Genomic DNA, 17,224 nt, shown 5'->3' with positions numbered 1-17,224 from the left:
GTTTTTCTCCATATTTTTTGTATGGGCCATTAATATACTTATATACATTTATCATATCCCCCCTTAAACGTCTCTTCTCAAGACTAAACAATTGTAACTACTTTAATCCCTCCTCATAGCTAAGATGTTCCATGCCCCATATTAGTTTAGTCGCGCGTCTCTGCACCCTTTCCAGCTCCACAGTGTCCCTTTTATGTACAGGCGACCAAAACTGAACAGCATATTCCAGGTGAGGCCGTACCAATGCTTTATAAAGGGGGAGTATTATGTCCCTGTCCCTTGAGTCCATGCCTCCTTTGATACATGACAATATCCTGCCGGCTTTGGAAGCAGCAGCCTGACATTGCATGCTATTCTGTAGTCTGTGATCTACAAGTACACCCAGATCCTTCTCTACCAGTGACTCTGACAGTTTAATCCCCCCTAAGACATACGACGCATGCATGTTATTAGTACCCAGATGCATAACTTTACATTTATCCACATTGAACCTCATTTGCCAAGTGGATGCCCTGACACTTAGTCTATCCAAGTCATCTTGTGACTTATGCACATCCTCTATAGACTGTACTGTGCTACAAAGCTTGGTGTCATCTGCAAAGATAGAAACAGAGCTGTTAATGCCATCCTCTATATCATTGATAAATAAATTAAACAACAGCGGGCCCAGTACTGAACCTTGGGGTACACCACTAATTACCGGGGACCAATCAGAGTACGAATCATTGACCACCACTCTCTGGATACGATCCATGAGCCAGTGGTCAATCCAGTTACAAACTAAAGTTTCCAAACCCAAAGACCTTAACTTACCTGTCAGACGTCTGTGAGGGACAATATCAAACGCTTTAGCAAAATCCAGAAACACTATATCCACAGCCATTCCTCTGTCAAGGCTTCTACTCACCTCTTCATAAAAGCAAATTAGATTGGTTTGACAACTTCTATCCTTAGTAAACCCATGCTGGTTATCACTTATAATACAATTATCCCTTATGTATTCCTGTATGTAATCCCTTATAAGTCCTTCAAACAATTTACCCACAATGCACGTTAAACTTACCGGTCTATAGTTTCCTGGGGAAGACCTAGAGCCCTTTTTGAAGATTGGCACCACATTCGCCTTGTGCCAGTCCCTTGGCACAATACCAGACACCAGAGAATCTCTAAATATCATGAACAGGGGTACAGATATTACTGAACTTACCTCTCTAAGAACTCTTGGGTGTAATCCATCTGGCCCTGCCTGTCCTGACCTACCTGCCTGTCCCCAACTCTGAGTATGTCTCATCCTTCTGTGCCTCGCATCACCTCGGCTACCTTTGTGGAGTCGGGCCGGGGTAGCGACCTGGGAGCTGCCTACCACAGCAAGTCCATCCTACTTTGCGGCGGGTTCTGGTGAAAACCAGCGGCTCCTTAGACTCTGCTCCCTGGTACGGCTCATGCCATCATCCACTCAGGTACAGCGGATCCACACCACCAGCCATCACAACTGTAATTTCATATTTCTAGAAGTCTGTTGGCTAGGCTGCCATGGCCGCTCATCTGTCCCCCACCGCGCCGCTCATCTGTGCCCGCCGCCACCATTATCTGTCCCCCACCGAACATCTGTCCCTCGCCGACGCCGCTCATCTGTCCCCCGCCACTCATCTGTCCCCCAACGCCCCGACGTGGGGGAGATGAGCGACTTTTGCACATCATAAATACCTGACCACTGCAAAGTGAAAACTGAAATTTGCTTAGGTAAGGCTGTTTGTAACTTTATGCTTATCCACAAAAGTCACACACAAAAAGTGCTTAGGCTATGTGCAACTTTTTGTGCGACTTTTGTAAGCAAAAAAAGGGCTCTAAATACCTTCATAAATGTCCCCATAGTAAATCTTATCCTGTGTCAATGATTCATAAAAATAATGCTATTCTACTCTATGATGTTAATGAAGACTACAGAACCTCTCATCTCACTAGGAGTGATTTATCCTAATGGAGAACAGGTGCAATGTAACACTTGTAATGGCCAACACATCTTCATAAAAAGTCCACAAAATGATGGTACAATGAGTATAAGCAAAATATACCAAATAGGCAATAAATAACTCTGTAGTAGAGATTGCATAGAAGTTACACAGTTACATTGTTTGTAAGGTTTTAAAAAAAAAGTCCATCAGGTTCAAACCCTGTGTTAATCCAGAGGAAGTGTAAGTAACCGAAGGGTTAACTTGCACTGAGAGCTTTTGTTTGGTTTTGTTGCCTGGTTATGGCTAGCTGTCTGGCTGGTCAGCTGACCTTTTGATGAGACACCTGTGGGGTTGCCTATTTAACCTGGCAGTTAGCGCTCATTCAGAGCCTGTGAAAGAGTCCATACTCCACTAGCTAGCGATTTATCCCTGTTTCATCTTGTTAAACCGGCATCTTTGACTTTTGGCTTTCTTCTCGACTTCTGTCTGGTATTAGTGATTTTGTACTCTGACTAACTCCTGGCTTTTGACGCGGATAGTGGACTTTGACTTTGTGTGAGTGTGTTAGTTTTTCTTTGTTAGTCTGTCTATTCCCTACTGTCCCTTGACCTGAGTCTGTATTATTGTATTTTATTATTTTGACCTTTTATGTCCCTCACTTTTCTAAGGAGGGACTGTCACCGTGATTATGGACTTGTCGTCTAGGGCAGGTACGTAAGTAGGCAGGGACAGGGGAGTGGACGAGAACAGTGTGCACTCCTTCCCTGCCCATACGTGACAGGAAGACAAAAAAAAAATCATGAGGCTGATGCCAATTGCCCCATAACAGAGGAAAAACTCTTTCCCTATTCTAATATGGCAATCAGAATTAATCCCTGGATCGAGGTTCTATCCACATAAATCTTATCACGCACCGGGATGTGGGTGGTCTGGAACAGAATGTGGATTCTCCACCTGTGTGGTTTATGACTCGGACCGTATCGGGGAGCGGAGTCTAAGGTGCTGCTGGTCTTCATCCAGGTCGCTACCCCAATACGGCTCGACCACACAGGTAACTGGGCAAGGCGAGGTACAGGAGGATGAGACGGAGGCGTAGTCAACGTAGCAGAAGGTCAAGGCAGGCTGCAAAGGTACGTAGTCAAAAAACTTAGCGGGAAGGTCTGGGTACACGAGTATGGCAAACAGGCAATTGGGTACGCTTTCTCTCAGGCAAATGGCACTGAAGATCCGGCAGGGGGGTATGAGAGGTGCAGGAACTTATAATGTGTATTCAGGTGCACATACTAATTAAGAGTACACTAGCCCTTTAAATTACAGAGCTACGCCGCGCGCGCCCTAGGAGACGGGGACGAGCACGGCAGAGCTGAGTTCCAGAGGCAGCAGAGCGGGGTAAGTGACGGGCTGGGATTCGCATGCGGGCGCGTCCCACGATGCAAATCCCAGCCCCGCCGACAGACGGGATTCTGGGACACTGCGCTCACGGCCGAAGCGCAGCATGTGACAGTACCCCCCCTTCGGTCTCCCCCTCTACTTACGGCTCAGAAACCATTTAAGAAGATCTTGGTCAAGAATATTGTCCTGAGGCTCCCAAGACCACTCCTCAGGACCGAATCCTTCCCAATCCACAAGGAAGTAGTGTTTTCCTCTGACCAACTTGGAGGCAAGAATGTTTTTCACAGCAAAAACATCAGAGGTACCAGAGGTGGAGGAGGGCGTGATGTCTTCTCGAGAAAAACGGTTGTAGATGACAGGCTTCAAGAGGGAGACATGGAAGGAATTTGGGATCCAGAGAGAGGGCAGATGGAGAGGGCAGATGGAGAGAATAAGCCATGGGATTAAGTTGTTTTTTGATTTTATAGGGACCCAAGAAATGTGGACCTAATTTGTAAGAAGGTACCTTAAAGCGGATGTACTTGGAGGACAACCACACCTTGTCCCCAGGAAAGAACTCGGGAGGATGGCATCTTTTCCTCTCCGCTTGTGACTTCATACGGTCTGTAGCAAGAAGAAGGAAATGGCGAGTCTTCTGCCAAATGGAGGCGAAATTTTGAACCAGTTCGTCAGCCATAGGTACTCCAGAAGAAGAAGAAGACAAGGGAAGAGGTGGACAAGGGTGAAGGCCGAAGACCACAAAGAAGGGGGAAGTTCCATTGGACTCAGAATTCCTATGGTTATAAGAAAATTCGGCCCAGGGTAGTAAATCGGTCCAGTCATCTTGACGAGCGGAGACAAAATGACGAAGATAGTCCCCCAGGACTTGATTCACCCTTTCGACTTGACCATTGGATTGAGGGTGGTAAGCCGAGGAGAAGTCCAATTTAACTTTGAGGCGGGAACAGAGGGCTCTCCAGAACTTGGAGATGAACTGGACCCCCCGGAGACAATATGGGTAGGTAGTCCATGGAGACGGAAGATGTGAGCGAAGAATAGCTTAGCTAGCTGCGGTGCTGATGGCAACCCTGACAAGAGCACAAAATGAGCCATTTTAGAAAATTGGTCAACCACAACCCAGATGGCCGTGTTGCCACTGGAAGATGGAAGGTCGCTGATAAAGTTCATCGCTATGTTGGTCCAGGGCAGCTCAGGAATTGGCAGAGGTTGTAGAAGACCAGCAGGCTTGACACGAGGGGTCTTGTCCAGGGCACAGACCGAACAAGAGCGGACGAAGTCAACGACCTCTTTTCTCAAAGTTGGCCACCAGTACTGTCGGGAGATGAGTTGCAAGGACTTACGTATCCCGGCATGATTCGGTGTCTCAAGCGGGGAGAAATGTAAGTCTTCCCAGGAGGCAGGTGCTGAAGAGTTGCTGGTGCAGCAGAAATTAGAGGATCAGGAGGTATAATATGCTGAGGATGTGATTCTTGGTCTTGAACCTCAGAGGATCTAGATAGCGCATCAGCACGACAATTCTTCTCTGCTGGCCGAAAATGAAAAACAAATCAAATCTGCAGAAAAACAGAGACCAATGGGCCTGACGAGGATTGAGGCGATGAGCAGTCTGTAGATATAGCAAGTTCTTGTGGTCAGTATAAATGGTAAGTGGATGTACTGAACCCTCCAAGAGATGGCGCCATTCTTCCAAGGCCAACTTAATAGCCAAAAGCTCATGATCTCCTATTGTATAGTTTCTCTCTGCAGGTGAGAAGGTTTTAGAGAAGAACACGCAGGTTACAGTTTTTCCTTTGGAAGATTTGTGTGTCAATATAGCACCTGCACTGACCGAAGAAGCGTCCACTTCCAAAATAAATGGCTTGGCTGAGTCTGGTCTCGATAACAGCAGATGCGAAGGCAGATTTTAACTGTTCAAAGGCTTCTTCGCCCTCTGGAGTCCAGACCTTCGGATTAGCCGCTTTCTTAGTAAGAGACACGATGGGGGCAACCAAGGTGAAATAAATTGCCGATAATAATTGGCAAAGCCGAGGAAGCGCTGAATCGCTTTCAAGCCAGAAGGTCGAGGCCAATCCAGTACTGCGGGCAACTTGTTAGGATCCATTTGCAGGACTTGACTGGAGACAATATACCCCAGGAATGGAAGACTGGTCTTCTCAAAAGTAAATTTTTCAAGTTTAGCATAGAGATGATATTCTCTCGGAGGCGCTGTAAAACTTGGCGGAGGTGAAAACGATGAGTATGGAGATCAGGTGAGTAGATGAGAATGTCATCTAAGTAGACAACAACACAGGAGTATAGGAGATCACAAAAAATGTCATTGACAAACTCCTGGAAGACCGCCGGAGCATTACAGAGTCCAAAAGGCATCACCAGATATTCAAAATGACCGTCACGAGTATTAAATGCAGTCTTCCAATCGTCCCCTTTTTGTATACGGATTAAATTATAGGCTCCACGAAGATCCAACTTGGAAAAGATTTTGGCCCCTCGCAGACGATCAAACAACTCAGTGATCAAAGGAAGCGGGTAGCAGTTGTTAACAGTGATCTTATTCAGGCCACGGTAGTCTATGCAAGGTCGTAGAGATCCGTCCTTCTTTTCTACGAAGAAGAAACCGGCTCCAGCAGGGGAGGAGGACTTCCTGATGAATCCCTTCTGTAGGTTTTCCTGTATATACTTAGACATGGCCTGAGTTTCTTGAACAGATAAGGGGTAGATTCTGCCCCTGGGAGGTGTGGTGCCGGGCAGCAGGTCATTGGGACAATCGTAGGGGCGATGTGGAGGTAACACTATGGCTTGCTTTTCACTGAAGACATCAGCAAAATTCTGTAGAAAGGAAGGCAAACCGGGCAGTGGATGAGAAGATGGTTCCAACTTGATCACCCGTACGTGAATGCAATGATTGTTGCAGTGCGGACCCCAGCGAAGGACTTCTCCGGTCTTCCAATCCAGCTGTGGGGCATGGAGCTGCAACCAAGGTAGACCCAGTAAGAGAGGAGAAGTACAGTGTGGAAGCACATAGAAGGAAAAGTACTCTCTGTGTGAGACTCCGACCTGCATTAACAGGGGTTCAGCGCGGTATAGCACGGTACAGTCCAGTTTTTCTCCATTGACCATGGAGATGAACAGCGGTTGTGTGGAGATGAACAGCGGTTTCGTAGAACTGGCAAAAGATACTTGTGCACTAGAGTTACCAGCGGAGCCAGAGTCCAGGAAGGCCAAGAGTGAGAGGTTCACTTTAGAAGAAAGATGAAGCTGAACTGTCATATTTAAGCATGGAGAGGAGGAATTCACACCTAGTGAGGCCTCTCCAACAAAGCCTAGGTGCGAGCGTTTCCCTGTGGCTGTTGACGTACAGGACAATCTTTGAGGAAATGATTGGCACTGGCGCAGTACAGACACAGATTCTCAGCTCGGCGGCGAGTTCTTTCTTGCAGAGTCAGGCGAGACCGATCTACCTGCATAGCCTCCACTGCGGGAGGCAAAGTAGAAGGTTGCGGTGGTTGCTGGAAGACAGGTGCCAAGCGAGGAATGCGCCGAGGTCATGCTGATTCTCTTTCTTGACGTTGTTCCTCACGACTCTCAACTAAACGGATATCAATCTGGGATGCCAATTGTATCAGTTCATTCAGATTAGATGGCAATTCCCGGGCAGCGAGGACATCCTTTATTTGGCTAATCCCCTCTTGAAAGTAGCGCAGAGAGCTTCATTATTCCAAGACAACTCCGACGCCAGGGTCCGGAACCAGATGGCATATTCGCCCACAGTGGAGTTGCCCTGGGAAAGACTCAGCAAAGCAATCTCAGCAGAGGAAGCTCGGGCAGGTTCTTCAAAAACTGTGTGAAATTCCATCAGGAATGCCTGGAGATTAGTAGTGATAGCATCACTGCAATCCCATAGTGGAGTTGCCCAGGCCAAGGCCCACCAGACAGGAGACTGATGACGAAGGCCACCTTTGTTCGTTCTGTGGAGAACTGATCTGCCATGAGTTCTATGTGCATGGAGCACTGTGTCACGAAACCCCGACAAGTCTTGGGATCCCCCTCAAACTTCTCAGGAAGCGACAGACAGAGTTTCAAACCGGTGGAAACCGCAGCAGCGGGAGGCTGTACTGGAGCTGGAGGAGGCTGTGGCTGAGGCGGATTCTGCTGGGCAGATAGCAACTGCTGCATCATGGCGGATAGCTGGTTGAGCTGCTGTGCCTGCTGGGCCAACTGTTGGGACTGAAGCGCCACGACAGATGCAAGATCTGAATCAGGCAGAGGAACCCCAGTTGGATCCATGGCCGGAACTTGTTGTCACGCACCTGGATGGTTGATGACTCGGACCGTATTAGGGAGCGGGGTCTAAGGTGCCGCTGGTCTTCACCAGAGCCCGCCACAAAGCAGGATGGATTTGCTACCAGGTCGCTACCCAAATATGGCTCGACCACACAGGTAACTGGGCAAGGAGAGGTACAGGAGGATGAGACGGAGGTGTAGTCAACGTAGCAGAAGGTCCAGGCAGGCGGCAAAGGTTCGTAGTCAAAAAACGTAGCGGGAAGGTCTGGGTACACGGGTATGGCAAACAAGCAATTGGGTACGCTTTCTCTCAGGCAAATGGCACTGAAGATTCGGCAGGGAGGTGTGGGAGGTGCAGGAACTTATAATGTGTATTCAGGTGCACATACTAATTAAGAGCGCACTGGCCCTTTAAATTACAGAGCTCCAGAGGCAGCATAGCGGGGTAAGTGATGGGCTGGGATTTGCATGCGGGCGCGTCCTGCGATGCAAATCCCAGCCCCTCCGACAGACGGGGACCTCGGGACACTTCGCTTACGGCCGGAGCTAGCGGCCGGAGCGCAGCGCGTGACAAATCTAGTATCCATGTAGTAGTATATTTTTGCCAGCATATCCAGGCCCCCCTTGAACTGGTTTATTGAGTCAGACATCACAACATGTGGAGAGTTCCATAGTCTCACTGCTCTTACAGTACAGTAACCCCGTTTGTTCTGATGGTGAAACCTCTCTTCTCTAAACATATAGGATGCCCTCTAGTCATGATTACCGTTCTAGGTATATAAAGATTGCTAGAAAGATTTCTGTCCATTCATATATTTGTACGTTGTGATCAAACGCCCCTAAGACGTCTTTTCTCCAAGCTAAATAACCCCAAGCTTGATAACCTGTCTTGGTCCTGTAATCCAAACTATCCATAAATTATCTTGGTCGCCTCCTCTGCACCCTCTCCAGTTCAGCAATGTCCTTTTTATATACACGTTCCCAAAATTGGACACAATATTCCATATGTGGTCTGACTAATGATTTATACAGAGGCAAAATGATGTCCTTGTCACAAGCCTCTTTGTCTTTCTTAATACATCCCATGACTTTATTAGCCTTGGCACAAGCTGCCTGGCACTGGTCACTAAAGTTGAGTTTACTCTGCACCAGTACCCCTGTGTCCTTTTTAGTAGAAGTTTTTACAATTTTTTTTATTATTTAGCACAGAATTGTACATGTTGTTTTTACAGTTGCATAACCTTAAATTTATGTACATTAAAGGGGATATCCAGGAATATAAAAACAGAGCTAATTTCTTTCAAAAAATGCTCCCCATCTGTCTCCAGATCAGTTCTATTGATGTGAATGGAGCCAAGTTAGAAAACCACACCCAACCTGGAGAAAGACGTGGAGCTGTTTTTGAAAGAAATTAGCTGTGTTTCTTTATTCCTGTATAACCCCTTTAAACTTCATTTGTCATGTCTGTGCCCAAGCTTCCAGCTTCCCTAGATGCCTCTGTAATATTATGTTATCCTCCTCTGTGGTGATCCCCTTAGCGAGTTTAGTGTCATCTGCAAATATTGAAATTCTACTCTGTTATCCCTCTACAAGGCCACTAATAAACATATTGAAAAGAAATTGACCCAGTACTGACCTCTGTGGTACCCCAGTTGTAACTCTCACCCAACCAGAGTAAGTTCCATTTATACCCACCCTCTGCTTCCTTAATATCATTAAGATATTCCAGAATAGCATCTCCCAGAAAACCCTCAAAAATATTACCCACAATTGTTTAACTTACAGGCCTATAGTTTCCAGGTTCCCTTTTTTTTTTATACTGGCACCAGTCCTAAGGCACAATCCCTGTCATATATATAATCTTTCAATAGGAATAAAGGAATAAGGGAGAATATATGACATTGGAGAATACAGTAAATACATTTTGTAAATACAGTAGAAAAGAAGGAATTACCGTATTTTTCGCCGTATAAGACGCACTTTTTCTTCCCCAAAACTGGGGGGGGAAAAGTCGGTGCGTCTTATACGGCGAATACACCCCTATCGCGGTGGTCCCTGCGGCCATCAACGGCCGGGACCCGCGGCTAATACAGGACATCACCGATCGCGGTGATGCCCTGTATTAACCATTCAGATGCGGCGATCAAAGCTGACCGCCGCGTCTGAAGGGAAAGTGACACTAACCCGGCTGTTCAGTCGGGCTGTTCGGGACTGCCGCAATTTCACCGCGGCGGTCCCGAACAGCCCGACTGAATAGCCGGGTTAGTGCTTACAGGACACCGGGAGGGACCTTACCTGCCTCCTCGGTGTCTTCTCCGTTCAGGGATCCCCTGTATGGCCGGCGCTCTCCTTCCTCGTCATTACGTCGTCGCGTATGTGCGTCGGCATGCGTAATGACGTGATGGCGGCGATGGAGAGCAAGGATACCCCGCCGGCAGCAGAGATGTTCCGGAGCGACGGGGACAGCGATGGAGCGACATCCAGGGCAGCGGGGACACGTGAGTATTACCTCCAATGCAGTGGTCTTCAATCTGCGGACCTCCAGATGTTGCAAAACTACAACTCCCAGCATGCCCGGACAGCCAACGGCTGTCCGGGCATGCTGGGAGTTGTAGTTTTGCAACATCTGGAGGTCCGCAGGTTGAAGACCACTATTGGGTTCAAAATCTTTTTTTTTTTTGATTTTGCATAAATTGGGTGCGTCTTATATGCCGGTGCGTCCTATAGGACGAAAAATACGGTAAGTAGATTATAAGATTATACTGTTGTAAGTTTCTTATTATTTATTTAGATGAATAATATTTTTGGGTTCTTTTTACTTTCTATGGTAATCCTTCTCTCTGTTGCAATTTTTCATCTTTTTTTTTTTTATACAGTATAGAATTACTTTGCCTTATAATTGTTTAGGGCCTCCCCATTACCTTCCTGCTTTGATAGTCTAAATACTTTCCTCTTTTTATTTGCAGTCAAATTATTAGGCAATTTCACCAAGCTGAGAAAGGAATAAAATAATCTCATAACATCATTTCATTGCTATTTAAGAGGTATTTTTTTTAATTTCAGTTGAAGCAGAGATATAACTTGATCAAGTCTGTACTGACCTTGTAAAGTTATTTTAGTGACATTTGCTTGCCACTGGTTTGGTTCTCATTGATAACACATTATGTAGCTTGCCAAGGATATTATTTTGTCTAGTATAGGAAATGTGTCCAGTGTATGAAACGATCATGAAAGCTATACAATTATTACCATAGCAACCAATCAGTTCATTTCCACAGGTCTCTTGGCCCATTGGTTTTCTATAAGCAACTGCTATTTTATTATATTTTAAATAAATGCTTGGTTTATTTTACGCCATGCCTCATAAGTGATATCTTCTATTTGCAGACAAACTGGAATAGGATTCACCAACATGATGATGAGGTTAGGTGCTGTAGTTGCACCCCTAGCAATGATGACCAAGGCATATGCACCCTTTCTTCCCCTAGTCATTTTTGGAACAGTACCTATTCTTACTGGATTGCCTATTTTATGGCTGCCAGAAACCCTAAATAGCCAGCTGATGGACACAGTGGAAGAGGTAGAAGCAAGGTGAGTACTAAAAAAAGAGACAGAAAATGTTTATAAATGTTGATTCTGCCCTATAATATGTGCATGAAAAACAGCTATATCAATAACTATAGTGGTAGAATATATCAATTGCCTTATTAAAGTACTGAAAGAACTGCAGTACTAAGTCAGCACCAACGCGAATAGTGGGTGCAAAGAATCGGCTATACACTTTCCTGAATCACAGGCTTTGTAAGGGATGGTCCCCAGGAATGTTTCTTAAAACATAATAGTTGAACAGATAACTTTATTCCTTTCAGAACATTGGCCCAAATACTTGGTGGTTACAAATCACACTTGGTGGTACCAATATTGATAGTTGAAAGTCACAGTGAGTAGTACAATACACTTAAAGATTGCAGAATTGAAGGACTTACATAAGGAACAGTTCCTGTGTACTCCTTGGCAGGGGCCAAAGACAACAGGATACTTAAAGGGGCATTCCGGTATTAACTAACTTTGAACAATCCTGCCCATTATAAATAATTATGCTAGTTTTACATTTATTCGCTATACTGCTCTGCCGTAGGTCATCTTCTTTTTCTTCATTATATGGTCCCTTCAGATCTAGCCTTTCATTTCAGTTCCTGATGACGTTCGTCTAACAATCCTTTGTGGCTCGAGGCAGCAGCTAGTATACGGGACTTGGCTATTTCTTGCATTTCCTCACAAGCCAGCCCCCTGATGATGTTTGCGGTCCATCTGTATGTTGTGACGTGCCAGCGTTCCCTGCGCAGATTGCCGAGATCACGGGATGCCGGCATGTCAGGACGTATAGATGGACCGCAAACGCCATCAGGGGGCTGGCTTGTGAGGAAATACAAGAAATAACCAAGCCCCCGTATACCAGCTGCCGCCTCGGGCCGCAAAGGATTGTGAGACGAACGTCATCAGGAACTGAAAGGGAACACTAGACCTGGGGGGGACCCTATAATGAAGAAAAAGAAGACGATCCACAACAGAGCGGTATAGCAAGTAAATGTAAAACTAGCATACTGTAATTATTCATAATGGGCAGAATAGTTAAAAGTTAGTTAATCTTGGAATACCCTTTAACAGGTCTACCAGGGCTCGATTGTGCCCAGAGTAATTGTCCTCTTTTGCCTTCCTGGGAGGTAAATCTCAAACACAGCGGGTCTGTCAAGTTGTTTCCAGCAAAGTGGCACCAGTAACTTTGTTTGGATATGCCCTGTGCCTCAGTTGGCCCTCATGGCTGCTACATGAGTACCTTCAAATTAATTACACAATCAACCCTGGTAGTAAGCATGCAGTGTACACATTGGCCAACAATCTATTCTGTAAGAATACTGTCCCAAGAGCACAGTCCAAAAAAACTGCTAAACTTCTACTCGTGGTAACAGTAAGAAAATGGAACAATTGTTAACATTGTTCCACACAACTGTTAAAAAGGCTCTGTAAGGAGCAGCAACATACTTGAAAAGCCAAAGGCAAGTGTCAGGAGTTTGTACCTTGGTTTAAGGCAGTGCTTCTCATATAGTGGGGCTCTGTAAAGGGGGGCTCGTTTGACCAGGGCCGGCCTTAGGGGTGTGCGAGCTGTGCGGCCGCACAGGGCGCCATAGCAACAGGGGCGCCGGGCGGCTGACACAGCTCACACCATGTATGCCGGTGTAATGAAGAAAACTGTGCCCTGTAGTGGAATGTGACCCTCCGCACAGGGACACAGTTTTCTGCTTTGCAGGCCGCTCCCTCTCATTACATTCCCACTACCCTCCCTCAACTGTGTCCCTATGCGGAGGGTCACATTCCGCTTCAGGGCACAGTTTTCTTCATTACATAGGGAGGTTTCACTTACCCTGCCCTCCTCTGCGTCTCTGGTCTGAAGAGGGACGTCGCGCATGTGACGTACCTCCGCAGACCCGCACAGGATGTCAGTGACGTCACTCGTCAGGGCGCCGCCGAAGAGAAGCACAGGTCAGGTAAGGTTGTCTATGTGTATGTGTGGGTGTCTGTCTGTCTGTGTATGTGTGGGTGTCTGTCTGTCTGTGTGTGCATGTGTGGGTGTCTGTCTGTGTGTGTGCATGTGTGGATGCCTGTCTGTGTGGGTGGGTGTCTGTCTGTCTGTGTGTGTGTGCATGTGTGGTTGCCTGGCTGTGTGTGTGTGCGTGTGTGTGAGTCGGTGGGGAGACGGGGGGGGGGGGATGGTCAAACGACAATCCTACCGAATGTGGGGAACCTGCTACTACCTAATGTGGGGAACCTGCTTCTTCCTAATGTGGGGAGCTATACTGCACCTAATGTCCTAATGTGGGGGAACTGTACTGCACCTAATGTGGGGAGCTATACTGCACCTAATGTGGAGAGCTATACTGCACCTAATGTGGGGCTATACTGCACCTAATGTGGGGAGCTATACTGCACCTAATGTGGGGGAACTGTACTGCACATAATGTGGGGAGCTATACTGCACCTAATGTGGGGAACTATACTGCACCTAATGTGGGGGAGCTATACTGCACCTAATGTGGGGGACTATACTGCCAACCTAATGTGGGGAACTATACTGCACCTAATGTGGAGGACTATACTGCACCTAATGTGGAGAACTATACTGCACCTAATGTGGGGAACTATGCTGCACCTAATGTGGGGGAGCTATACTGCACCTAATGATACTATTTACAGTCGCACGGGGGGCACAAAATGTTTTCTTCTTCCTAGGAGGGGCATGACAGAAAATAATTGAGAAGCACTGGGTTAAGGTGATTTGCAAAACTGATGCACAATTCTCTGTTACTTTGTCCATGCCTTTTAATAATAAAGTTACTGTTGCTACAGAGATAAAGGCACTGTCTTTTTCATATATAAAACAAAATGAAACACTGCAATAGTAACTGCAAGCTTGGGTGAGAATTATGGATGATGCAGTCATGGAAGTTATGTTACACTAGCCTGTACCTACTTATTGTTTATAATAGTATTCAGAACCATCGAGTCCCACCATGAAACTACTGTTTATGTCTTTAATTTCCCCACTCAAAAAGAATTCAACCAGTAGACAAGATACTTTAGTCCTCTTCTATCCCAGACTAAAGGTAGTTAATAAATATGTACCTGTAACACTCACATTTTGGTAGACAGGAACACCGGTGGTAGTGGATCCGCAGGGCCTGTGTGGCAGATGACACGGACCGTCTAAGGTGCTGCTGGTTTTCACCAGAGCCCGCGGCAAAGCGGTATGGACTTGCTGCGGCAGGCAGCACTCAGGTCACTACCCCTGGCATGGCTCGACCACACAGGCGGTTGAGGAAATTCGAGGCACAAGTGGGATAAGGCAATTCGTAGTCAGGATAGCAGTAGGTCAGGGCAGGCGGCACAGTAGTGTAGTCAGGAATGTAGCAATTGTTCAGTAGGCAGGCAGCAGAGGAGCAAGGTCAGGTCACAAAACAAAGGGTACGATACACAGCAAGGCAATAGTCAGGAACGCTTTCTCTCAGGCACTAGGTCAATAAAGATCTGGCAGGGAAGTGAGGGAGGTGGAGGAATGTATTAACTGGCTACAGGTGTTACTTAATTAATGGGAGCACTGGCCCTTTAAATCCCAGAGCTCCCGCGCACGTGCACCCTAGGGGATGGAGACACGGAGCATAGAGACCGAGGAGGAGGCAGGAGGAACAGTAGGTGAGTGGCTGGCTGGGATTCGCATGCGGGCGCGTCCTATGATGCAAATCCCAGCCCCGCTGACAGCAGAGGAAAGTGGGGCCATGCGCTCACGGCCGGCGTGTGCTGCCAGAGCGCATATCATAACAGTACCCCCCCCCCCCCCCTTTGGTCTCCCCCTCCTTTTACAGTTCAGAAACTTCCTGAGAAGGTTACGGTCTAGGATATTCTCCTCTGGCTCCCAAGATCTATCCTCAGGACCGTAACCCTCCCAGTCAACCAGAAAAAATTGTTTACCTCTTACAGTTTTTGTAGCAAGAATCTCTTTAATAGAATACAGAAATTGGGGCTCAGAGTTGTAAATATTAGGATAATGTATGTTTATTTCAGTATATAATGTATAAAGTTAGCATACTTGTGAACTGTGAATCACAGGGCCCTTGTGAATCAATAGAAACACAAAATGGTTGTTCAGTGGTTAATACAATAAAATTTAAATCATGGCAAATAAAAAGGGTTATTACAATAAAATATGGCTTTTAAAACACATAAAATAATCCTTTAAATAAGTGTCCACACATCTATAGGAATGAAAGCAATGGTTTAGCGATTTGTAAAAATACAGTGATTTCTCTCATAGTCTTGTTTCGCTATTGCCACAATTATTTTGTATCCAGTTAGAATAAATAGTAAATGTCTTGTCTTGAATAAAGAACGCAGCGCTTTGTGCAAAGTTAGTTAGTGGCAATTGTATCAATTGACTTTAGAATGTAACAAATCTGGATCCTCTATGCAGAGGGCTCGCTGTTGGAGACACAGCCATGTCCCAATTGTGCAGCGGCAGTGTTAAGTTCAATAAGAACAGCGCTTTAAAAGTGTAGTCAGAATGGGTGCCTTCTGTAGATTGCGCTGATCGCCGGACGAGTCCCAGTCCCTGGGCAGAGGGTGCGCTGCTAGAGACTCGGCCGTCTCAGATGTGCAGTGGCAGCAGTGGGCTCAGTCCGTGGATACTGCAGCGGTTCTCCATTGTATTCTTGTGGAAAAGGTTGATGTGGCACTTGGATTGTTTGTGGTTGAAGCTGGACGCGTTTCAGGTCCTCCTTAGGCCTTTTCTTCAGCAGCTAAACATATATAACATGTTTACATACGTTTAGCTGCTGTAGAAAGGTCCTTCTATAATGTGTGGACACTTATTTAAAAGATTATTTTATGTGTTTTAAAAGCCATATTTTATTGTAATAACCCTTTTTATTTGCCATGATTTAAATTTCATTGTATTAACCATTGAACAACCATTTTGTGTTTCTGTTGATTCACAAGGGCCCTGTGATTCACAGTTCATAAGTATACTAACTTTATACATTATATACTAAAATAAACATACATTATCCTAATATTCACGACTCTGAGCCCCAATTTCTGTATTCTCTTTCACATTTTGTGGCACCGTGGGTATAGGTGTTATTTGAGCAGCTCGAGTCTCAGGTTGCCAGGTCAATAGGAGCCTCTCTACCACTCTTTTGTCAAGAATCTTTTTAACCTTGTAGACATCAGAAGAGCCAGAGACAGGTGTGGGGACAAGATTCTTTTGAGAAAGACTTGGAAGGAATTTGCAATACGTAACGTAGCAGGCAGCCGGAGTTTGTATGAGACAGGATAAATTTTTTGCAGAACCTGAAAGGGACCAATGTAGCGAGGACCAAGCTTGTAATAGGGGGATCTTGAAGTGAATGTATTCGGAGGAAAGCCACACCATATCACCAGGAGAGAAGAACAGAGGAGGTCTTCTACTCTTATCAGCCTGCACCTTCATGCATGAGCAAGCCTGAGATAAAGACTGTCGGATTTGTTGCCAGATGGTGAAGAAGTCACAGACCAGCTCATCAACAGCAGGCACATCGGAGGAAACTGGGAGTGGAAGAGGAGAACGGAGATGGATTCTGTAGACAACAAAGAAGGGAGGCGACCTTGTGGACTCAGAATCCTTATGATTATATGAGAATTAAGCCCAGGGGAAAAGGTCGACCCAATCGTCTTGGCGAGCTGAAACAAAATGCCGTAGATAAGTCTCAAGAATTTGATTCACCCTCTCCACCTGACTGTTGGACTGAGGGTGGTAGGCCGTGGAGAAGTCCAGATTGATGTCCAGATGGGTACGGGCTCACCAGAACTTAGAGACAAACTGCACTCAACGATCTGAACCGATATGCTGAGGAAGACCATGTAAACAAAAGATGTGCAGCAAGAAGTACTTCACCAGATGTAGGGCAGAAGGAAAACCAGGTAGGGGAATGAAATAAGCCCTCTTGGAAAATCGATCTATAACGACCCAAATTACAGTATTATTACGAGATGGTGGCAGATCGGTG

At 46.1% G+C, this 17,224-nt stretch overlaps 1 protein-coding gene across 1 annotated transcript in view; it reads left to right on the top strand.

Moving 5' to 3' along the window:
• The window catches only part of LOC130276965 (solute carrier family 22 member 6-B-like), an 87,268-nt gene that overhangs the window by 55,748 nt on the left and 14,296 nt on the right, over nucleotides 1-17,224 (top strand). Inside the window, exon 9 of the mRNA XM_056527048.1 lies at nucleotides 11,016-11,219. Coding sequence (XP_056383023.1) covers nucleotides 11,016-11,219 — 204 coding nt within the window. The remainder of the gene's footprint in view (nucleotides 1-11,015; nucleotides 11,220-17,224) is intronic.

The sequence above is a fragment of the Hyla sarda genome, chromosome 6, assembly GCF_029499605.1.
Source record: "Hyla sarda isolate aHylSar1 chromosome 6, aHylSar1.hap1, whole genome shotgun sequence".
Lineage (NCBI taxonomy): Eukaryota > Metazoa > Chordata > Amphibia > Anura > Hylidae > Hyla > Hyla sarda.
The sequence above is the reverse complement of the archived record's forward strand: the minus strand, read 5'-3'. Positions and strand labels throughout refer to the sequence as shown.